The sequence below is a fragment of the Rhagoletis zephyria genome, unplaced genomic scaffold, assembly GCF_001687245.7.
Source record: "Rhagoletis zephyria isolate East Lansing unplaced genomic scaffold, Rhagoletis_zephyria_1.1 Rzeph_scaffold_00055, whole genome shotgun sequence".
Lineage (NCBI taxonomy): Eukaryota > Metazoa > Arthropoda > Insecta > Diptera > Tephritidae > Rhagoletis > Rhagoletis zephyria.
In genome coordinates this window covers 314,311-340,308 of record NW_016157139.1, presented here as the reverse complement: position 1 = coordinate 340,308, position 25,998 = coordinate 314,311, and the positions used below count along the sequence as shown (strand labels likewise).

At 34.6% G+C, this 25,998-nt stretch overlaps 1 protein-coding gene across 6 annotated transcripts in view; it reads right to left on the bottom strand.

The window, feature by feature from the left end:
* Positions 1-25,998, bottom strand: part of Axn (protein axin) — a 370,696-nt gene that overhangs the window by 168,526 nt on the left and 176,172 nt on the right. For 2 of the 6 annotated variants that reach the window (XM_017623899.1, XM_017623903.1), the window contains exons 2-5: positions 13,254-13,387; positions 12,919-13,151; positions 12,204-12,860; positions 3,308-3,442 (exon numbers count right to left, since the gene is read on the bottom strand). In XM_017623899.1, coding sequence (XP_017479388.1) covers positions 3,308-3,442; positions 12,204-12,860; positions 12,919-13,151; positions 13,254-13,346 — 1,118 coding nt within the window. In that variant the 5' untranslated portion in view covers positions 13,347-13,387. Of the gene's footprint in view, positions 1-3,307; positions 3,443-12,203; positions 12,861-12,914; positions 13,152-13,253; positions 13,641-25,998 lie in introns of those variants that run through there. The other 4 variants (XM_017623888.1, XM_017623894.1, XM_017623908.1 and 1 more) reach the window with 3 other exon arrangements.

The window sequence follows — 25,998 nt, the reverse complement described above, 5'->3', positions numbered from 1 at the left end:
GAACTATCGATATGTATCAAATCATTGAAATTTATCGATAAACTTGAATGTATCGGGTCAATTCCAAGTCCTGCCGAAGTCCTCAAATGACCTTCTCAGATAAAAAAGAAAATTTGTTACGTGTTAGCAGAAGATTTTCCGCTTAGTTAATTTGTACCGTATAAGTATCGCTACGTGTTAAGTTAGAAAACCTCTCCAAGCCTTCTAAAACTAGAAAAACTGTCGAATTTCGACAGTAACTGGCACTCTAGTTCAAATTATTCTTTTGGTTCAGCTACCCACCGGAACGCCCTTCTGTAAATATCAACATATCAAATTGCTGATAGAGAGAGAGAGAAACCTCTCTACGGGTAAGGACAACATCACGGTCCTGCAGTGGTGAGTTTTAGTTAACAAAAAATCCCATAACATAGGTCGTTTCAGTGACCAAATCTCTGATTTTATGTCGGTGGTTAATTGAAACATTAAAATTATGAATAATTAGTTCCTTTCGGTAATGCAATTTTCAGTCAACTTTTAATAGCCACTTTCGTTAAGGAATCCAAGGAGGATATATGTATGTATATTAATAATGCCGGAATTTAAGTTGAGGCAAACAAATTGATTGAACAAGTTGGCTGAAATGACTGTCAGGAACAATATAAAAAAATGTATTTGCAGATATTTTTTCTTGGAAAGATAAACGATTAAAGCATTATTTTCAATTCCTGCCTTAACAAAAATATTAAAAAGAACGCACGTTTATTTAATACTACGTGGTATTTCAAACCGTTACGTGAAGTAAAATTGGAATCGAGTTTACGATATCGCACAAAAGATCAAAAAAAATTTGGTTTCCATGAAGCAAGACAATCGCCAACAGGATATCGTAAGACAATTATCGTCACACGTGATTCAATTCAAAAATACTTCCGCCCTAATTTTCTCGCAACACAGAAATGAGAATTCTACTTAGTAAGAAGTTCTGCGCAAAAATCCTTCCGCCCCCTTTTTTATTTCGTAGGAAATAAGTGTATGTATATTGGATTTCTGTGGACCAACGATACTCCTCCCCCATTTTGAAAGTGCCACCAGCTACACTATGCAGTTTAAAGGACAGAATCACCATCGAAGCGGATCATTGTTGCCGCCAGGGAGTGCAAAGGAAAAGTCCAAGAACTTGTTCCCGGACATAACATTTTCGTTAGGTTATTTAAGACGATCTTGGAAGTATGCTTTCCGATGACGAACAAACCGTAATATTAGCAAATAAATCGTGAACGTGAATTGTTTTGTGAAAATATTGGACCAAAATATTTTTCCTAACAAACAAACCGTGGTACAAAACTCTAAAAACATTGCAAAAAGTGAAATTAATGTAATTTGGCAAAGTTTCTCAAAACTTGCCACTGCATAAAAAGTTTTTATAACTGGCATTTTTTCTTTTAAACAAATATTAAATAAATACATTTCCATATGTATACTTATGTATGTGTATGTAGTTTTCCAGCAAAAAATCTGGAATTGCTTCTTGTTTGACGTGTTTACCAAAGTAATGAATATGGCGAATTTATACAAGGTGGTACCGGTTGAGCAAAATCAAGAATAAGAACAACAAATTATACGCACAATGACGGCAAGAAGTACCCTAAAATACGATAAACACATCATTTCGTCATTCAGAAGGACCGCGGCGAATTCTAGTAACACCACCAAAGTTGCCGTTTTGATACAATTGCATAATTTTTAATACTTTTTTTCTAAATTTTTTGATTTGATACTTTGATACTTTTTTGTTCACAAATGCCCCATTTTGATACCATGGCTGGCAGATGGGAGGTTTTGAAAACTATAAATAATAAATATTATGTACTAGTTTCCGGAATTTCTTTGCATGCGCCGCTATTCCAGGATCCTTAAACCACAAAAAAAAAAAAAACATTGCGCAATATCAAGCTTGCGTCGGTCGTTTGTTTCGTGTGCGGGGTTGTTTGTACTAAATTGCACAGTTATTGCGCTAAAATCAAAATCATTTTGATATTTTGCTCATGCTTGTGTTATTGTACAATAATTTGTGTTGCGTGTGGCGACAACTGTGTCTAGTTGTGACATTTTGGTGTCCAGATCGTATTGTAAAATATGGACAAGAGCGTAGAATAAAATACAAAACTTTTTAATCTTTTTTTTGCGTTTTCAAGCTGAAGCTATCAAAATATACAACACACATTTACATTTCTTGAACATATTTACTTGAGCAACGTTTCTCCAAAATAATGTTTGCGCAATATTATTGTGTAGTAATTTCCACAATATTGGCATGTACAAGTCTCGGGTTGCGCAATGATTTTGTGCGGTTTAGGAGCATTATAAGCTTGTTTTTCGTTATGCAAATAAGCTCACAGATTCTCTGTTTTTGTTAGAGCAAGAAAACACTGAAAATAGGGATTTAACGGTATGAATATAAAAAATCGGGACTCTTATACGTCCCGACTTTTAAAAAATATTCCGCGGGACAATTTTCACAAAATCGGTACTGTCCCGCCAAAATCGGTACGAATGGTCACCGTAGTCATAGCACACGGTTCCACCTCTGCTTGGCCTTCGTGTGATAAATTTCGGTAATTTTTTCTTTTATCTGCCTGAGCGAGGCGCCCTTGCCAACCGCGTGGGACACGTCTTGCTAGTTCGTCCGCTGCCTCGTTTCCGTAAATGTCTCGAGGTAATTGTTTTTTTGTCAAGAGATGTCGCACTAATTTTATATGGTTTTAAATCAAAAACGGCAAAAATATGCAAAAACCAAAGGCATTTATTGTAAAATATACTAAAATATGCGCAATAAATATGCAAAAACAGTATTTTTTAAGAAATATACAAAGCCATGCAATTTCTGCGAAATATGCACTAACGATTGAATGCCATTTTAAAGGAAATTTCACGATTCGGAAAGATAACTTAACCTTTTCCATTTGAATATGCCCAATAAAAGCATGCATTTGTATGGGATTCCGAGCCCTAGTTATAACCTTCCATAAAGATAAAATAAAATGATAAAATAAGTCGAAATTAAAATATTTAAAACTTATTTCGTAAAATTCCACAAGTAAAGGGTGTATTTGCACAAATTGTTATTTCTTTAAAAGAAAACATTTTTCTTTCTAAAGCCACACTGCATTTTTTTTATTAGCTGAGCTATAATTGTTTAGTAAGAGTGTTACGATAATGGTTTTTATATAAAAATAAGTAAAAAAATTAAATACAGTTTCGTGAGTTACTCAACCAGACCTACCGATCGTAACTACATTATTTATGGAACTATATATATACTTACATAGAACAACTAGAAAGGGACATCGTATCAGAATCAGTTCGGCCACCGGAACTTACGCTCGCCCTTTCCGAATCAACACGAGAATTCGGAACGTAAGAAGTATTTGCACTCGCACGGTATACATACCCATGAGCACTATTCGCATGCAGGATGAGTTGGTATAAAGATCAATATCATATCCATGCAATATTTGCATTTACATCGTGTACAAAACATATATAATATAAATGAAAAAATAAAAATTAATATAATGTGTAGGGACCAGAGTGTAAATATAATACAGGAACAGCATCATGTGTTCGACGTGTAGCGAAAGGAATCATGCCAGATGGATCATTGGTTGGTTGTTGTGATGAAGCATATTTGTGGATTACAATTCATGATGAACATAAATGAAAATAAACATAAAAATTATACATTAGAAAAAAACAGTTGTATGTACTGAAAAAAATATACATACTAGAGTATGTTAAAATAGGCTTTATTTCTTATTTATGTATATATGTTCCAAATAGCAATAGCAAAAAAAAAATAAATAGAAACAAAATATACTTGATTACCACGGTTAAGTATCATGCTCTTTTAAATTTCTAGGGTACCGAATAAAACATGCGAATTTCGCAACATTTCATTAGCAGCAACCAGTCATATTAAAGCCAACCATTGCACAGTGTGGCGACTAGAAGAAGCTAGCTGGGTAAAATTATTTTATTAGTGTTTTAGATAGATAAGGTCGAAACTAAAAAAAAATGTCTAGGACCGGGGTCGGTAATATACTGTTGACCCAGAAAGTGTTAAATTATGTTTAAAAAGAGTATTTTATGATTTGTGGTATACGTTTTAAAATACTACAGCTACAAGGCCAAATAAATATTTTTGAGAAAGAGAATTTAAACGATATTTTTTTATATACATATTTTAAAATATCTTATGGCTTCAAGAAACAAATTTTTTCTGGGATCAAATTAAAAAAGAGCAAAACTTTTCAAAACTTTTTGTTTCATTAACACTTTCTCTCAAAATTACCAAAACAAAAGTTAGTTTGAAAAGTAGCGATTTTAATTCATAATATGTATGTATACATATACAAATTTCGAAAAATTTAGAAAACTGTACATGCTTTAAACTTAAAATAAAAATTATATGGAGAACTCATTAAAACATAAAAATGTAACCGCAATTGAAAGGTTCATTCTCAGAATTCGGAAATAGTAGCAGGTACCCACCATCTTGCTCACTTTCTGAATCTTCATAACCTTCTTCGTATTGTTCATTTTTAAATTGTATGCTATTTATAATTCGTGGTGCTATAGGTAATTTGAGTGCTTCCTCAGGAAATATTGAGAAGTTATTTTTGATACATTTCCCAAATTATTTATGAGAGAATCTGACGCAATCAAAATCATTCATAACAGATCTTCGTTAGTAGCTACAGGCGAACACTTTCTAGCATTCTGTAGCCGATACCTTCTGCAATTCTTACTTCTAGGTTATTAAGCCTCTTCTGACTGTGGCAAAATCACGTTTTCTACTACCTCATGGCTAGGAAAGAAATTTCCAAATAAACATCTTTTATTTTATTAATAATTTCTTGCAACCCTTCATAGGCCGAAGATAGGGCTGGACTTCCTTTCGCAAGATGTTCTACTTCAATCGGTTTTAGTAAATACACAGCTGCAGCTTTCAAGGCTAACAACTGTTTGTTTACTGATATTCTAGGAAAACAATTTGCATTTATGACACTGTGGGAGTATTGCTCTCTCAAATGTACCGTTATTACTAACAAGTTTCTCTGTTCACTTTGAAGCACTCTTTGTTTAGTTCCCACTTACTGATAGCAAACACGCCTTTTGGTAATATATATATTTTTAATAGTTGTAAGCGTTACATGGGCTTATAATAGGATTCATTAAAAGGCATGAAAATAGCATCAATACATATATTTTTTATAAAATATCAAACTAGAAATTATCCATATATATTAAACTCCGATTTGTGCCATACGTTGTCAAATAAAATGTTTTCAACTCTATCAAAGGTGAAAAAATAAAAAAAGATAAATATTTTTACGAATCAACTACTGTCTATAAATTCTCCATACGAATTCTAGTTCAATGTCACAAATTGAAAATAAGATATCAGTAAAACCCTTAAATTTTCACCTTCATTCAAAAAAACTGGCAAAATACCATTTCAAGCCAATAAAAAACTTCATTTCAAATGATGTTCTATTTGGATCAGTTTCCGTAAATAAGCAACTTCAGCTGATAAACCAACTTTAACGGCTAACTACTGCTTATTTACTGATATTTTACAAAAATAATAAAATTGCATTGATGATACTTTTGGAGTATTGCTCGTGCAAAGGCACCGATATTATATTGAAATTTAGCATTGACTTTTGTCCACCTACCTTCTCCTAGTCGCCACACTGTGCATTGAAGCGATTTACTTACATAATATCGAACCCTAACCGCCAAAATAACGTAAATTTTTTTCAAAATTTTCTTTTTGATGCAGAAATATTCCTAGAGCATCTACATGCATTTCTGCATCAAAATGAAAATTTTGAAAAAAATGTCGCTTACGTTGTTTTGGCGGTTAGGGCTCGATATTTTGCTCTTTTTCTAAGATCTTCTTTCTAGATGATTATAAGAAATACACGAAAAATAAAATCGATTTTTTATCCGAGTTAAGGTCGCTTAAGAAATAAGCAACCTGATGCATTACACTGAAAAGGAAAAAACTACACTGTTGTGAATTAGTTCTGATACTTTGAAACAAATATACAGATGCGTGCAACTAATTAGCAACGAAATTCAAAACGATATTGCTTGCAAATTATGTTTATTTATTTATTTTTAAAAATTTTCATTTAAAATACAATTCAATCTATATCAGAAACCACAATAACAAAAGTTGCAGAGCTTGCACAAATTGCAAAAAAAATTAATCAAACTTCAAAAAATTGTCATCAAAATTTCAACATTTTTAATTAGACTATTTAGAAAATTTTCGGGTATGCAGTTTTGTAGCCCATTCAATTTTAGTATAATAAGGTGCAAGTTTCAAGTCGCTGAACATTACCGTTGATTTTTTAGAATTTTTTTTTGTGGAGGGGTGTAATTTGCAAGCAATATCGTTTTGAATTTCGTTGCTAATTAGTTGCACGCATCTGTATATTACGCAAATATTCTGTATAACTAATAATTTTATATAATGTTTGTGCATATTAGCTAATAGGAAATTTTAACCGTGTTGAATGTTCTTTTGACACTGGGTTGCAACTGAATGAGGCTCTTAACTAAATAAAAAAAGTCCTGCGATTTCTTCGTGGTGAGCTAGTTTCCCGATATAATACCAAAGAACCGACCAGTTCTGTCTATCCCTAGAAAAATGAATCTATTTGGATATTTTTTAGAAACACTAAAAGGGCCTTCAACAGACTAGTTGTATGTGGGTAGATTATTTCACCGCACAAAATCCATACTAGAATAGATCGGAACTTAGATCTTATTGCTTCCTGGTATGCTGAAATAAGCTAGCCGAAACTTGCCACCGAATCAAACCGACATATTCTCAGTTCTCTTCCCGTCAGTTTTAAGGCGAAATTAGTCAAGAACGTAAATCTACCGGTACGTAAACTCGAGATAACTGACACGATCTGTTTTACCCCTGGCTCATTCCACGGTAATCGATCCGAATGAAACGAAAATAAACTAAAGAATGTGACTGTATTATTTCTAGTAAGTAAGAGTAACTATATCTAACTTTCAAGACTGAAAGCCAAAATTCTGAAATTTATCTCAAAATCAGATATTTTTTTACTTTATATTGTACCATTTGCAAACCCATGAGGTTAATTTTTTTCAAAATTTACAAGACTGATTTTCGTAGTCTATTATCTTTTTTGCATTGTTTAAGCCGTCAGTGGAGAGAAAAATTCGTTAGCATTGTAACGTAATTTTCAAATTTTTCGGGCAAGTACTAAATATTTTATTATATATTGAAGCAAAGCATATTTTAATGTCACACCCGTCACAAAATACACAAAATAGTTATTTTTTGAAGGAAAACACATATTGGACAGTGTAAAAAAGCTGACGAAAGTAACTCCATGACACAGGGAAGTATGTGCGAACTGCTCTTAAGTATTTATATGCTTTTATTTTCGAAAAAAGAACCGATTATGTTGGTCACGCCCGTCACATATCACACCCGTCACAATTTAAAGTTTGACAAACTTCAATAAATTCGGCCAGGGACTGCTACCGTTACTTATCTGCTAATCTGAAATGTGTCATATATCTGTTTGTGATCAGCGATGATAAAGCTAATCATAAAGATATGTTGCTCGAGCGATGGGAAAACTTAAGCTATGCTGCCACGGATAAAAAGAAACCATTACTTCGCTTGTCAGGGCAAAAAAAAGTATCTAAAACGGTTTTTACAGGTAACGGCCGCGGTTTGACAGGTAATAGGCTCATACTATTTAAAAATAACGTACTTTACAATTACTAAGGCATACCATGGAGAAGAAGAGTCCGATCAAGGATTATCGCGTCTTTAGGTGGCAGAATCTTGTATGTGTTCGTAAAATCCGATTTTTTGAGAAATAAAGTTAGCTTAGTTATCTAATAATGTGTATTTATGTATTCATGCTCAACTTGTCACACCCGTCACAAAGTCAAGTCACACCCGTCACAGTAAAGTTTGGAACACATAATCTATAATTTCCAATAGCGGTAAGCAACTTTGGCGTAAATGTTGAAAATGTTTATTTAACTATACAACGAACTATTTAAAACCATAAGCAGAAGACATAATTAGCAGAAAAACTCTGATGAAAGTAAGGAGTAGCTAATTTTGTTTGAGTACTCGTCACACCCGTCACAGTGGCTAAAATTCAGATAACTCGTTCGGATTAAATTGTTTTTGAAATTTTTATTCTAGGCATTGTGTATATCTCGGAAACCTATTACAAAATACTCGTTTTAAAGAATTTTGTATTACAGTTTAAGAATTAAGCCTTAAAATGTGAGTTGAAATGTCACACCCGTCACCGTGGAATGAGCCCAGGGAGCCATGTAAATGAAAACTCAACACCGCAGAATTTTTCTGTAGTTGTAGCCCGTAGCGCAAAAATCTGCGAGATTTAGATATTTCCGTGTGAGCTGATTTCTCCCTTCTGTAGATGGTTGCCACTTCGTCAGTTTTGCAGATGGTAAAAAAGTTATAAGTTCGTTTTCAAAATACGTTTAAAATATTTGAAATTGACTATCGAATAAGGTTTTTGTTGAAAAATATGTAGTTTATATTTAGCTAGCATCTATTATAGCACGAAAAATTCTAGTTGAAAAGGTTAGTTTATGAAAAGGAATTGATGAGTGACAACACTGTAGTAAGCAACACTGAGGGCTCCAGTAATCGACAAAATTCTGCGTATACAGTCAGCGTTTAAGTATAAGTTCTACGTTCTTGACTAATTTCACCTTTAGAACCTTGCCACGATCGTATGTACTTAAAGTGGTCCAAAAATGTATGTAAAAAAATAAGGTCGTATTTTTAATGCCGCCACCCCCTAGGATTGTTATATACCGAAAAAAATATACCCATATTTTTTTATTTTGAAATCAAAAAATATTTAGGGAGTGCTCAAAGCGCACAAAGTTTTCCATGTATTTTATATGGAGAAAAAACCAAGAAATGAAACCGATTCAAAATAACGTTCCGGTTTGGGTTTCGGTTTTGCCAAGTGTTTCGGTTTCGGTTTTGGTTTCGTTCTTCAAAATTTATTTCGGTTTTGGTTTCGGTTTCGTTCCGGTTTCGGTTTTTCACAGAAATTTTGTTGATATTATTTAAATCACAATGTCTTAAACGTTGAGGAAAGAAAATCGAAAATTACAGTTCACTGATAATATCAACACTAGGTTCTTTCCCTAACAATCCGGACCGGATTTGGTAATTAGAGAATAAGAGAAACATTTTCTTTCAAAAATGGAACAAAGTTCAGAAGTACGGAAACGCAAAAACCCACATTTCGTGCCCACAAGTCGAGAAACAGCTGATTCACGTTGTTCTTGTTTTTGTCACTTATACCATGTTCTGACCGACATCGGAAACATGTTTTCGTTGCTAAAACTTTTTTTTTCGATTATTTATCGAAGTGGAAGTCATATTTTATCATCTTTAATACGCCATTTCGGATTTATTGTTAATTGCCTGGCCAAAGCAAAATAAGAATGAAAGTTAAAGGTTGTAAATGAAAAGAAAATGAAGGAAAAATGTTTTGGTTGTCGGTCAGAACATGGTATTAAATGCAAACACTTGGAAATTGAATTTTGGTTTCACAAATTTGATTTTAAGTACATAGATTGAAAATACATCAACAGGCCATTCACTTTTCCTTAAAAGCACCAAGTAAATGCAGGCAACATGTAAACACAATACAGCTGATATGCACTTTGACACTTTATCCATTTTTACTCGGAGAAAATTTCGGGCTATTTCGGGCAGGAAGAAGAATACACTTAAGGCGCTGGCCCAATGCAGGCTTGCTTTGCGTGCCTTGCTGACTTTAGTTTGCTTTGATTTAGTTTGAAAACTTGTTTGGTCGAATGGCGGCTTGAAACGCTGTCAAAGTAATCAGCTGTGTGGTGGAAAAGTCAATGTCTGTTCCCTGCGAAATAATGTTTGTATTTAAAAGAAATGGTAATAATGATACATACATATGTATATCTACATTTACTAAAAAAACTATAACTTAGAAAAGCGATTTACTTAAAGAAAAGAGCTATAAGAAGTTTTTCTTCCCTTGTAAAATTTGTAAAAGTGAGCTTTGCAATTTTTTACTATAATATAACGATATGTTAAATTTCATTTCGAATTACTTTTTTTAAATTAAGTAAGCCAATTTTTGTTTGAATTTATGTATTTTGAACAGGAACATGCCTCTTTGTCAAAAGCCTACAAAACGCTTTCAAATAAAACATTTGTCTATTTAAAACTTTGATGCACTTAAAGCAAGTGAAGAAAAGCTCCCATTTGGCCAGCCTTTATACATTTTAGTATATTCCAAATAATTTTTGACACTTCTCGGAGCGAAGCAAGCAAAGCAAGCCTGCATTGGGCCAGTGCCTTTACGATCGAATACGCTCGAATTTTCGCTCTCTATTACCCATTTTGTTGAGTACAGGCATGATTTCTGGGCTATTTTGGGCACACGCGGGATCTCGCATTGCGTACGGGAAAGAAACTACTTAAATATAATTAATCGATTATCGATTCACAACAACAAAGTCATCAGCAGATTTTTGCGAAAAGTTACCTTTCCATACTTATTTACTACTTAACAAGAATTTTAGCAAAATCTTGCCGATTTTGGTTAAATAAATCATTTATTTCAAAGAAATTTGTATTTATTATTTTTGTAAATTTCTGGAAACCGATTGAAACCTGTGATTGAAATGGTTTCGGTATCGTTCCTTTTCAGGTCAAGATAACGGTTACGGTTTCGGTTTCGGTTTCATTCCTTGGAAAAAACAATTTTTCGTAGAAATGGTATAAAACTCTTGAAAATCAATATTTTTCGACCGGAAAACTGTGGTTCTCTTCAGGAGACTTCCAGTATTAATATCCAATTGTTTATTTAACCATTTTTTATGATAAAAGATTTTTTATTGCCCCCCCCCCCCATTGCATTTTCTAAGGGCTTTGGAGGACCTATAAAATATAGTTACCATGAAAAAGTTGTTAAAAAAAACAATTGGGTATTATTACTGGGAGTCCTCTGAAGATAAGTAAAGTTTTTCCGATCGAAAAATATTGACTTTCAAGAATTCTACACTATTTCAACGAAAAGTTGTTTTTTCTCTATATAAAATACATGGAAAACTTTGAGCGCTTTGAGCACTCCCTAAATATTTTTTGATTTCAAAATAAAAAAATTGGAGTATATTTTTTTCGATATAGTTCAATCTTAGGGTGTGCCGACGTTAAAACTCCGACTTTATTTTTTTTTTTTTTGACCACCCTAATGTACATACATATGTATGTATATTCGTAAGTAAGTCAATTCTGTTCTGTATTATGGCGCTTTCTTTTCTCGAAAAAAATCTCACCTTATATGGCAACATTATCAGAGTGCAACACTTTAAGGAAAGAGCACGCAATATGCATGTGAAGATGCTGAGAAAAGAATACGAAAACTTGGCAGTCCTGACTAAGGGCCGAATAAATGCAACAATATTTCGAGAAAAGAAAACGCTATTAGTTATATAATCCACATCTATATATATATACACATCTATATGTATATCGAATGTACAAAATTTTTCTCGTTCTCGCTCAGTTAATCTAAAGTAAACTAAATTTAACTCATCGTAAGAAATCGTCAATGATTACTCAACACGTCAACATCAGCTAGAAGCGAAAAGTTTCATAGTTTACCGCCCATAATGCCACATATAAAAAATGTATCCAAAAAAATTGTTTACTTTTAAGAAATACAAAAATGAAAATCTGGCAAGCCTGATTCTCTCACTGCTATCAATTTACGTTAGGCCATCAATTAAGAAATCTAGAGTTTCTTACGGTAAGTTAAGTTTTAGCAAACCGCCAACACAGTTTCTCATATAACAAGTTGGCAAAAATATTAAGTTAAGTTGCGAAAATTAAGTCTAGACTAACTGAGCCTTTTCAGTAGTTCTAACTCTGCTGCTGAATAATTTGTTTCTTTAAATAATGAGTATAGTCTCGTTTAGAAAATTTGTATTATGTATAATGTTATTCGCCGGAGATTAAGCAGCTTAAAGCAAAAAACATGTATATATTTTTAAAAGATAAAGTTGCTAACCAGAATCAAATATTTAATCAGTATAAGCAATTAGAAAATTACCCAGGGGGTCGTATTTCCAGTCTTCTCTTTTGAGTTGCTAAAAGTAGATCGTGGGTAAGACGTATCGGCATATCTCCTGGTATTCGACCGCATTCCACACGTAATCTCTCCAGATCATCACAAAGCGACAACTCCGAATCTTCATGAAGGGTTGGCAATGTGGAGCTGCGCGGAAGCGTATCTGTTGCGCTAACAGAACCACTTGAGCTGGCTGAAGTTGAAGGACCATAGACGCTTCCACTTGCACTACAAGTACCTCCAAGAAGTGCATTAGTTCCAGAAGCGTTAATTGGCAAATTAATTAGAGGCGCTACCGACGAAGCTGTTTTCCCAGAACTCAAGAGTAGCGCACAAGCTCCACTGGTCGATGCAATTCCTACCCCACTACTTCCACAACTAGCACCGCTACTGCTTCCACTGCCGGAACCAGCCATACCGCTCCCAAAACGCTCATGTGAAACGGACATTTGTTGAATATACAAAATATACATTTCTGAACACAGGAAGCTAGGATAAATGTTGTCACGTATGGTGGCCTCCACATGTTGCTGCATTGAATCGTATACGTCCGGAGTGAGCGGGACTTCATTTTTAAGACCTGCTTTTATTGTTCGACGCAAGTCTTCAGGTATTGACAGCTGACTTTTTCGTAGGAACCTTTAAATATGAAAATATTGCATACAATTTTCACAAATCATAAATAGCATTTTATTACCGATATATCGCTCCTATTATCTGTTTGATTTTTTCTGGATCAGTTTGTTGTTTTAAACCTTCACAGGCGAAATAAAAATTTAAATGATCATTATACCCAGGTGCTTCTTCTTCAACATATTTTTTAAATAGTTCTACACCATCACGATCTTCCAGAAGATGATGAAGTGTTCGGGCCCAATTCAAATATGACGGTGGTGAGTTTCGGGAATTGTCAGCCACCCCTTCGGTCATCTGGAATTCAAAAATTAATCAAACACACGTACTTGTTTAGAAATCAGTGGGTAAAAATAAGAATTATGCATGTAGGTCGTTAATCTTTGTTAAATTATTTACCTTTTTAGCTCGACTTTCTTCTCCGGGTACAGGTGGTCTAGGCCCACTACACTCATTATCATCATATTTCCGGTATCCTGATGAATGGCTCATGCCACTTTTTGTTTTCCCCTTTTAGCAATCTGTAAGTTTGACTGGCAAACAAATTGAATTTGTTCCTAATATTTATATAAAATAATGCGTCTTTTCTTAAAGCGTTAACAGCATATTTTTGATTGCATCTTATTCTACATTAATTGCTCCTCGATCCAATTATTACTATGCAAATTAAATGTGCATTTATGCTCTATTAAAATCACGAATGTCCGTTGTATTTAAAATACTAAGGACTTGGAAGATATTTTATAAAATAAATATTGTAATTTTTGGAAGGCAATCTGGCAAGGCCTGAAACAAGAGGGTAGAATGAGAAAAACCAATTAATGACAATATTTATAATAAATCAATATTATGTAATAGATAATGTAAAATGTTAAAAACTTCAAATCTCATAATAGGTTTGTTTCAAGAGCTACTCGAAGAAAAACTCGGCTAAGCTCAAACTGCGAGCGTAAAACAAAGAAACCGTCAAATGACGCTTCTTACACAAAAAAATTTAGAAACATTTTTATGTACACTTCAACAAACACGCAAAAGTTTTGGCGACTTTACCTATATCACGCTTTCGATTAGCTAAATTTTGCCAATCGGTATTAGTCACTAGCAACATATAATCTAAAATGCAACAAGGCTTCAATATTACGATAACACTGGTTTACAGCAAAAATGTTCAATGGATGCCACTATTCAATGTCTCTGTAGAATTGGTCGGTGATTCCGAAAATCGAGTTTCTTTTTTTTTCTATGGATACGTTTTCGAGATATTTGCCATTTATCGTTATTCAGCTTAAAACAAAAAGTGGTTCCACTTAATCACGTATATCTTACGAACCAATTTAACAATTTTAAAATGAGGGATGCATATAATAGATTTTTTCATATGAAAAATTATGGGGAGATACTGTAAACATACTGTTGTGATACTGTTAAGCATATGAAATTAGAGCAAGTTGGATTTTCATACATCTTCCCATAAAAAGTTTAACAGATGCAGAGATACCAAGGAGGTTTTTTCCCATTTTGATGCCTTTTTTAATATAAAACCCACCGAAAAGGAGGAAAGCGGCAACTCCGCCATTCACATACATGTCAAATGTAGGAATTTTAAAAATTAAAAACAATAAACAAACAATTTCAAAACAATAAAAAATCATTGTACTAGATCTTTTTCCATAGAAACGATTCACGTATGGTGGACAATGAAAATACAAAGCACTATGATAACAAGACATTACACAACATGATGAGCTTTATATCACATTTAAGTAAAAATAAGCCTATATTTTCCAAGCTTTCAAAGAAATGAAAATGTGTATTTTTTGTTGTTTACAAAAAGACTTGCCAAATATACATATAAGTCAAAATTATAGAAGGTATGTATACTTCTCCCTTTCATTTTTTCATACAGTTGATGCTTCTTTCTGGCTTTTACAAAGAATGGAGTGTCACATCTTAAAAGGTTGGGAGAATTAACGAAACAAACAAACATTTTGTGGTCTTATGTTTCCTTCAAACCGCATTGCTATTTTTTCTAACTCTTACTTTTGTTTAGCGCTGTAACCGCTTAAGTTATATTATTTAATTTATACATGTGAGTTATTTTCAATGAGCATTTTTTCATTTGCTCCTGAATTTTGGGTACATTTTCTTATAGTACCTCTCATTATTTTTTATATTACATATCGATAGCTGAGTGGAAGATCGACCTATCAGCAGCCAGTTCGAAAACGCCCTATCTCAGAAAAATTTTCAACAACGCCCTATCTCAGAAAACTTTTCAAGAATGCCCTACTTCAGAATTTGATTGAAAACACCCTATCTTAGCTGACGACTCAAAAACGCCCTATCTCAGCTTATTTTCAATGTATTTTCGTATGAGATAGGGCGTTTTTGAACCGGATTATGAATTAGGGCGTTATTCAACCAAATTCTGAGATAGAGTGTTTTTCAATAAAATTCTGAAGTAGGTTGAAAAGTTTTCTGAAATAGCGCGTTTTCGAACTGGCTGCCGAGATAGGTCGATCTTCCACTCAGCCATCGATATATACACTCCGCTGTTCGCTGTCGTTCCTCTATTGGTAATAGTAAACCTCCGAGTGTATTCTGTCATGAAAACAGCTTCTCATAAAAATACAACTGCCGTTCGGAGTCGGCGTAAAACTGCCCTTCCCCTTTGTGTGACAAAATCAAGGTGCACGCCCCATATGGGAGGAGAAGCTAGACCAAACACTAACATATTGTGCAAGCGCCAATCTGTATATCGTCGTTTAAAGTAAAAAATCGCGTATCGTGGTTCTGCAAAACCTCGTAACTGACATTTGTGCCAAAAAAAGATATTTGCGCACCGGAAGCTCCTACCATCAATCCCTTAATCATTTATACTAAAATTTCGATACTTAGACATAAGAAGAGATAATTAAGTTTAAAAGAGGGAACCGTTTTGAATTATGACAAATTTTAGTTTTAGTATAAAATTAGGCAACCTCACATACAAGGTTTTGCATTTTCTTGATGCGCGGTTTTGTACTTTAAATGACGATATGTAAAAGTATTGCATACATATTTTGGTGCCTTTTCAAGTATAAAATGCATTGAGAAACGAAAGAAAACGGCATCCCTATGATTTCAACTTATGCCAAACGTTTTTAATATGAAAGACAAAAAACGTAAACAAGCAATTTCTGAACAAAAAACTGTTTATCCACAAAGATGTTTGAATGGAAGCATTTGAAAAAATAGCAAACCGCAAGGCTTTATTGGCAGTAGGTTCTTTTTAAAGCACATTAAAAATAAAATAAGCTTCTAGTTTCGAAGTTAGCACAAAATGAAATTTTTTTGTTTGTTGTTTACAAAAAAAATACTTGCCAAGTATATAAGTCAAAAATGTTAAATATATATCGCTTTCATTCATTTCTTTATAGAGTTGGTGCTTCTTTTATAGGACAATTCATACGGCTTATGAACAGATTCATACCACGTAAATGCACCTTAACCATGAACGATCGGTGAACCAATGGGTCGCAACTCCCACAGTGGCACCAATGTCAATTGAAAAAAAGAAAATGGAAAAAACACAACCAAGTGTATTAGTGTATAATAGCTTGAATTTCAAGTGGCTTTATTATCAAATAAATCAGTGGGTGTACAATGTGATTACCTTTTAATATGTATCGCTGGGTGATGGCTGAAGTCGTCCGGTCTCCTTGATAGCTCGAAAGAAGTGAAAAGGTCCCGCTTTGACAAAGTTAAGTTTACCCGCCGGCAGCCAACTGCTCGGAGGGGAAACTTAACGAAAGTATGTTACAAGGGAAATAATACATTTATTGCTAACGAGGTAGCAATAAAGGTAGGCCGTATATATGCCTGAGTATGTTTGTGTGGTCGGCTCAAGTCAATGCACTTTTACATTAGGGTGGTTCGACCTTTAAATCATTTGGTTTTGCATGAAGGCCTAAACAAACCATATTCTCAAATGGAGATTAAGCTCCCCTTTTTATTGAGAAAGCTGTTATTTTCAAATCAATATCAAATCACGTTTAAACGTTTGACATTTGAGAAAGGGCTTTGATTTCAAATCATTCTCAAATCTATATCAAACATAATTGTTTGCTGGGATATGAATTATACGCTTTCGTTTTCAATAAAAATGAGGTTTATATAATCTTCGCAGAAATAAAAAATAAAAATTTGTGACTGGTGGGACATCTCCTTGTGACTACCCTGCAGAAAAAAATTATCAATTGATAAAAAATAACCTACTTGTAGTCAGCTTTTTTGCGGGATTTCTATAAAATATATAACTTGTGGTTAGCTACAAAAAGCTAACTTGAAACAAGTGGACAAGTAATGCAGGAGTAAAGCTCGAGATTGTTTTCTTTAAACGCGTTTAAATTTAAATATCCTGCACTTCGCAAATACTATTTCGAATTGAGTACAAATAAAAGGGAGATCGAAATTTCATATTATCATTTTGAAGTTACATATGTCTGACGTAGTTCTAATATGGGATCACCTACAGCAGAATATAGAAACAAATGTGAAATGTTATAAAATAAATAAAAGAAAAATAAATAAAAAAATAAATAACAAAATATTTAGTTTTTTATATTGATATTTTACGTCCAAAAGAAGTTAGTTACAAGTTATTTGCATCAAATGCAGAGGTAACCACCCTTGACTACATCTAATGCAGAGGTAACCACCCTTGACTATTTCGAGGCCATCGCCATAGAAATATAGTTAGCTTTCGTCAAAGAAAATATACAGATAATAAGCGACTTTCAGCTCCTTCCTAATCAACATAAAGTTAGCTTATAGTTAGACACATTTCCTGCAGGGTAGTGTAAACTAATTATGCATGAAATAAAAGTTTCCATAGGCAAAAATTACAACTTCTTTTGATTTTTTGTTTACACTTTCCCGCAGGCTAATGAAATGCAGTCATTTAAAAAGAGGTTACTACTGAAATAGAGATAATTAGGGTCGTTTTCCTCTTTTCAATGGAATGACCCTGGTGCTAAAATTCGGATAAAATCGAATTTTTCTAGAAAAATATCGAATTTTGTCTTAATTTGCAAAAAAACAACTCTGTAACTTTTTTCCTTCTGACTAAATTTGGCATCACTGTGTGTGGTACCATATTTGCCTTAGGCCGGGGCCACGCAATGAGCGGCATTTCTGAGCGGCTGAGCGGCATTTTTGTATGGCGCCGCTCAGCCGCTCGCCGCTTTGCTGCTCATTGCGTGGCGACCACCTTAGGGAGGCTAGTCAACAAAATACATCGACGGTTTTTCGATCTGATGCAATGAAATTTTGCATCGACGTATCGTATATAAAAATCGATATTTTCCATGCAGCGAATGAATTAAAAATATACAAGAAAATTGAACAATCGCAACTTCAATATATGTGGTGACGTGAAATAATGTCAATGGAATTAATGTCAAAGACATTAACACATAGGCCAAAAGTGAAATAATGTTAATGAAAATAATATACAGGCCAAAATTGAAATAATGCCAATTGACATTAAGTCACTTTGGAATTGATTCATCTCTAAAAGTGAAATATGTAATGTTATAAACAGGGAACGGATTTTATGGAAATTGCCTTTTTTCTGCTAAAGAGATAAAGTATATTCGATAAAGAATGTCTTCAATTTAGCTTTCCCTGATTTCATATACATTTGACTTTTTTGACTTTTTAAGATATTTGCCTTTTTTACCTTTATTTTACTCTATATTAAGGGCACGGAAAAGCCCTTATAAAATAAATATTGTAATTTTTGGAAGGCAATCTGGCAAGGCTTGAAACAAGAGGGTAGAATGAGAAAAAACAATTAATGACAATATTTATAATAAATCAATATTATGTAATAGATAATGTAAAATGTTAAAAACTTCAAATCTCATAATAGGTTTGTTTCACGAGCTACTCGAAGAAAAACTCGGCTAAGCTCAAACTGCGAGCGTAAAACAAAGAAACCGTCAAATGACGCTTCTTACACAAAAAAATTGAGAAACATTTTTATGTACACTTTAACAAACACGCGAAAATTTTGCCGACTTTGCCTACATCACGCTTTCGATTAGCTAAATTTTGCCAATCGGTATTAGTCACTAGCAACATATAATCTAAAATGCACAAGGCTGCAATATTACGATAACACTGGTTTACAGCAAAAATGTTCAATGGATGCCACTATTCAATGTCCCTGTAGAATTGCTCGGTGATTCCGAAAATCGAGTTTCTTTTTTTTCCATGGATACGTTTTCGAGATATTTGCCATTTACCGTTATTCAGCTTAAAACAAAAAGTGGTTCCACTTAATCACGTATATCTTACGAACCAATTTAACAATTTTAAAATGAGATACGTCAAATCTAAGCTAATAAATTTCTCCATAAACCATATATACATCACTTTCCGATAGGACTGATAGTTTCTGACAAATTAATTAATCAGAAGAAAAACTTGGTACAGAACCTGTTATTTTTTTTTTCTGTTAATTTGATTTTTTTTTTATTCCCTGCAGTGAAAAATTATCAATTGTTAAAACTAACCAACTTATAGTTAGCTTTTTGGCGAGATTTCGATTAATACCTCACTTTTCATTAGCTATGACAAAACCAACTTAAAGTGAATTGTAAAGTCGTGCAGGAGTCATGCAGACGCAATCGGGAGTTGGTTTTCTTTACAAGTTTCTATTAAATATCCTCATACAAAAATTACTTTCAATTAGGGCTGCCAGATATCTCTGATGCCAAACCGGGGCACTTAAGGAGGGGAGAGGCCGCTCGCTCCTTTCCATTTCGTTTCGACAAAAATTACGTACGAAAAGATGTAGTAAAATTTTGTTTTGACAAACAAAAAAAAAACATAAAAACATGAGATCATGAGATCATTACAACGTACACCAGCAAAACAGAACAATTTATCACAACTAAAGTACAGAGGATTTTCCACAATACATGTACCTTTTTTGTTCCTTATAGAAATATAGTTTATACTAAATACATCAGAAAACATAAAAATAAAATTTCTACACTTTCTGCAAAACTCGGGAAAATGCAATAATTTTGCATACAAATTCGCAACTTTCTATTCAGACTTTTTTATAAAAATTTTGAAAATGAAGTATTGCAGCCTATAAAAAATTAGTTGATTTTTGGTATTGTTTTTACTGAGAGTTTCTTCCATACAAACTATGTTCGACATTTGTTTGTATGTGGAAGACACTGGCAGCAAAAAATAAATAATTGCAAAAAATCAACGAAATTTTCTGGTAACTTCAGACTTACACTTACTAATTGGCTCAAAAGCTACTTTTTCAAAATTTTTCTAAAAGATCTGATTAGAAATTGTGATCAGATAAAAGAGTCTCCGAGCCAATAATTTTGTACGGCACGGTACTTATAAGTAATCTAGGTTTCACGAAAGAAAAAAAATTAAATACAAGGTAACATTAAAATTTCAGTCATTTGTTTCGTTGCTGTGAGCTTGTTTCAAAACTTCTGGCTTTTGCTTAATATAATTGTAAAACTATGTGCATGTAATTTTAACGTATTTAGGTACATACTTACATATATTAATCATAAACTATTGCTTGTGCAAAATGTGCTAAATTTAAAGAAAAAAAATCGGATTGAAAGAGCACCAACCCAACTCGTAATAAATTTAAGTATACAAATTTTAGTATTTAGTGTAGAAATATTCAATTGAAATACGCCAATATTAAAATGAAGCGCTTTGCACTTAACGGATGTTTTTTCATAATTAAGTTAAAAAAATATATATTTAAATTCCATGCTGTCTGTAATGGGATTTGAACCCTGACGCTCTGGAAATTAGCAAATTGTGGCAAGCATCGTCGTGCACTCGGCTACAGCCAGACATGTAAATGTGCATTCAAATGTTCAGTTTGATTCAACACCACGTGTGCGTGGTATGAAAGTATTGTTTTTAAGTACGAACATTTCAAAACGATAATCAAATAAAAAATATTCATGTTTACTATGCCTTATTTCCCCCAGTGAATTCATAAAATTTTTCTTAATATTACAACGCGTTATTTCTCTCAGTTTAGTCGTTTTTAAACAAAATTTGTGCAATCAAATCGAAAACCGGGACACTTAAACGAAACCCGGGACATTTTAAGGTTGGACCGGGACACCGGGACAAATAGTCTAAAACCGGGACATGTCCGGGAAAACCGGGACGTCTGGCAGCACTACTTTCAATACACTTTTTTTCTGAACTTCGCAGATTCTTTTTCATATTCAGGACAAATAAAAGGAAGATCGAAATTTTATACTATCATTTTGAAGTTATGTCTGACGGTGTTCGAATATGGGGCCACCCAGAGCAGAATATGTAAACAAATATGAAATGTAATAAAATAAAGTAAATAAATAAGTAAATAAAAAAGTAAAAAAACAAAAAAATATTTTGTTTTTCTTATTGATATTTTATGTCCAAAAGTAGTTAGTTACAAGTTTGTTGACATGTAATGCAGAGGTATCCAGGTCTGACTTTTTTGCGGCCATCGCCCCACAAAAGTAGTTACCTTTTTTCGAACAAAATACACAGTTAATAGTTAACACTAGTGTTCGCGTAAACAGACTAAAGTTAGGTATAAGCTAACGTCACTCCCTGCAGGGTAAAAAAAAAAAAACACTGGAACGATTAATTAATGGTTGAAGTAATAGCTATTTCAAAAATCACCACATTTCCTCATCAGACTTCTTCAGTGGGATTCGAACCAGCCTTTTCAAATTGTTGTTGCTTTTCCACAATACTTTTCCATTAAAAACAACAAAAAGAAATAACTTAAGGACGAGCACACCTAAAAGTTCAACATTCTAAAAATAGAATTATTAACAAAAACCAACTACTACATGATCAAGTTTTAATAGCACTGGAATAGCTGCGCTTGATTGTAGTGGGCTTACATGAAAAAAGTGGAAAATGCAACAACAGTTTATGAGGCGAACTTAGCACTCTGCGTAGGCAACTGGCTGAGTCAGCTGGGGTCGTCGGTTCGAATCCCGCTGAAGAAGTCTGATGAGGAAATGTGGCGATTTCCGGAATAGCTATCACTTCTACCATTTTTTCAAATTGTTGTTGCCTTTTTTCATTTTTTTCATTTCATTTTCATTTATTATCAAAATGGTGATATTAGTACAGTAAGAATTGCCTTCTTTTTTAGTACAACAAGGTACAAAATACAATAAAGCTTACATTGAGTATGAGACGCCAGATAGAACTAAAGCTGAATATGAGACAATAGATAGAACTTACACTGAATATGCGACAACAGAGCAATACCAACAATCAAATGTTAAAAATTAAAACGAAATTTAATTACAATTGAACTTAATTTTAATCTTAAACTAAATTAAAGCTAAATTAAATTAAATTAAACTAAATTAGTCTAATTTTGATGGCCTGTTTACATCTCTAGAAAAATGAGAGTATAAGATACCTTTGTAGTTGCATTTATTTAATTTTCCTCTTACTGAAGTTGGAATGGAGTTCCAACTTCTAATCGTGTTGATGAAAAACAGTCTAGTCGATGTTGCAAAGTTAAAAGTAGGTACAATGAGGTCTCTTGTGCGCCCGGACTTTGGAAATATCAGTTTGTCGTAAAGATAAGAAGGCGTCTTGGCGTTCATTAGCCGGTACAGAAAAATGCAGCTCCTAGCTATTTGGAAATCGTGAATTTCACGCCCTAACAAACTTGTTTTCCACTCCGATATGTGATCAGATTTCTTCAAGCCGTAGACGTATCGTGTGACATTATTGAATAGTACATCGAACTTATGAGCCGAAAGAGAGTCTAGTTTATTATAGACCAGCTCAGAATATGTCATTATGGGTACTATCAACTGCATAGGTGTAAAAACCGCACTCTGGTGCAGATTTCGAAGTATCCCATAAACTTTTTACCAACTACCGAGTTTACATGATCCGTGCAGGTCAAACTTGAGTTAATGACAAAGCCCAAATTAGTAATTTTGCTTACAAATTGCAGTAGTTTATTACCGACAACTAAATGGGGTATAGTCACTAACTTTCCGCTTTGCGATTGGTAATACAAACGATTTTTTAGAGTTCAGGAGAAGACCATTGTTCTTCGACCACCGCTCAATAGAAGACAAGTCACGATTATACTTTTGAACTAACATGCCTACATTTTCAAAGTTACTCGAAAGAAATATAACTGTATATCATCCGCATAGGCATGAACGCTTACAAATTGGCATGTGAGGAAAATATCGTTTACGAACAAACTGAATAAAAGAGGTCCAAAGACTGAACCTTGTGGAACACCTGAGGAAATCGTCTCAAGTCTTGAGATATTTTCACCGACTTTAACACGCCGAGATCTACCAGTTAGGTAGGTCTCAATAAGCCACAATAGTTTTTCATTAAAAACGGCCTGAAGCTCAATAAAAATTGTTGAATATAATTGTTATAAGGCCATAAATAACAAAAACAAATATTCTATTTTACGCTAACTTTTTATAAAAATATCGAAAAATCCGAGTTCCAAACCTTGTGTAAAGTTAAAGAAAATTCTGCAAATTTCAATTTAAAATATTGCACTTTTTAGTTACACTCTTTAGAAAAAATTGAGTATGCAGTTTTTTTGCCCATTCAATTTTAGTACAACAAAGTGGAAGCTTGACGTAGCTAGCACCCTTTTCTTTTTTTAAGGTGTAACTCATTTTCTCCATATAAAAAATATTATCGAACTTACATAACGCTCTAGTATAATTCTTTTTTTTTGGATTCCAAAAATAGACACTGGTTTTTTCCAAAAAAATGCATTTATTGCTACTTACATTTTTTAATACACAGAAGTAGTATGAATTGATCAGTCATTGATACAAAACTATATAAGATAAACAGCAGCGATTTAATTTAGCATTGCACTGGTCGCATTTATATATAAGGGAATAATAGTTAATAGATTAAAAAAGAATTATCGAAATCGGTTGACGTAGTCCAAAGTGTTATGCGGTAACATACAAAAAAAAAAAAAAAAAAAAATCCGACGAACTGATAACCTCCTCCGTTTTTGGAAGTCGGTTAATAAAGGGAGAGTATTTTTCGATTTGAACTTTATTCACATCGTTGGCTTCAAACCGATTTAAAGTTACCTGTGAATAATTACTTTTCATCAAGACTCAGGGCTGCAAACCACTCCAAAAATCGGTGCGGTGCAGTTCGAACTAGGGATGGGTAAATCTGATATTCGAAGCTTGGAAATTCGAATTTTAATCGAAGTTGAGTCCAAAATGGCGAGTTTTTTAAATCGAGCTTTGTGGTGGGCCATTCCATCGTGACTAGTGGGACATTTTACTCCAGAATGTGATCAATTGTGAATTTTAACTATGTCGTCGGAACTTATACAACAGCGAAATATATTTTTTTAACAGAGAACGATAACTAGTGTATAAAAATGTTTTAACCAAAATACCAAACGATTTCTTAGTTTTATGTAATATAATCGTATACAAAAATGCCGCTCAGCCGCTCGCCGCTTTGCCGCTCATTGCGTGGCCTCGGCCTAAGGCAAATATGGTGCCACACACAGTGATGCCAAATTTAGTCAGCAGGAAAAAAGTTGCAGAGTTGCTTTTTTGCAAATTAAGACAAAATTCGATTTTATCCGAATTTTAGCACCAGGGTCATACCATTGAAAGGAGGAAAACGACCCTCGACCTTAGGGAGGCAAGTCAATAAAATACATCGACGGTTGTTGTTGTAGCGGCTACTAAGCCCCGTTCGGGGCGGTTCATCCGTCAACGTTGTCGTCAATTTCAGCTAGGGGGAGGCCCAGGAAGTGTGCTACTTCCACAGGGGCTGTCCATAGGGACAGGGGCGTTAGCTGAGTGGGGTTCTCAGGGCATGTGAAGAGGTGCCGGGAGTCATGTGGCGACTCTCCACATGCCGGGCATTGGTTGGGCACATCCTCCTTGATTCTGCTCAGGTAGCTGTTGAGCCTGCTGCAATAGCCAGAGCGAAGTTGGGCTATTGTAGTGCGGGTCTCCCGAGGCAGACAAAGTTATGTCCCGTCCACGTCCGGTGGTTGTGTGCCTAGAACGGCATTCACAGGGCGGGAGTTTACATAACTTGAGACTGATTCCCTGTGAATGCCGTTCAGGGCCTGTCGGTAGGTTGACGGGTCCAGAGGTTGTTTGATATACCTCTGGACTTCGTCCGTCAGTTCGTAAAGATGCCTCCTGACGTGCCGTGGCGAGGGCTCTTCCGCAAGCAGTTGTCCGCTGGGATGGCCACGTCTGTGGCTCCCAGCAAGAAACTGCTTTCAGAGCATTGTGTTATGCTCCTTTACTGGGAGCATCTGGGCCTCGTCATGAAGGTGGTGTTGAGGCGTCATCAAGAGGCATCCTTTAGCAGTTCGTAATGCCGTGTTTTGGCAGGTCTGTACCTTCATCCACTGCGTCCTGCTAGTCCCCGGCGACCATACGGGCGCTGCGTAGTTTAGAACCGGCCGGCCAATTGCCTTGTATGTTGCCAACAACGTTTCTTTATCTTTGCCCCAAGTGCTGCCGGCCAGCGACTTGAGGACATTGTTGCGGCTCTGTACTTTGTTGACAATTGCGGTTGATTGCACCGAGAAGGAGAGCAGACTGACGAAGGTAACTCCGAGGATTTTCGGGTTATTCACCGTCGGTATTGTTACGCCATCGACGTGAATAACCAGTGGCAGTCTGGCCTCCTTCGTCCAGGTGGTGAAAAGGGTTGCCGATGATTTCGCAGGGGATAGGGCAAGGCTCCTTGCAGTGAAGAAGCGAAAAAGTTCGGAGAGGTAACCGTTTACTTTTGAGCACAAGTCATCAATTCCATTCCCAGCATCGTCAGCATACGAGGCTATATTAACATCCTCTGGTGGCTGAGGAAGCTTTGATATGTAATAACTAAACAGCAGCGGGGACAGGATACCACCCTGTGGTACACACTGTTTAATTTTATGTGGCTTTCTAGTTTTGTCTCTGAAGATTACTGCCGAGTGTCGACCACTCAGGTAATTCGCCGACCACCGTTTGAGTCCCTGTGGGAGTGAGGAGGCCTCTATGTCTTCTAGTAGCGTTGAATGACTGACAGTGTCGAACGCCTT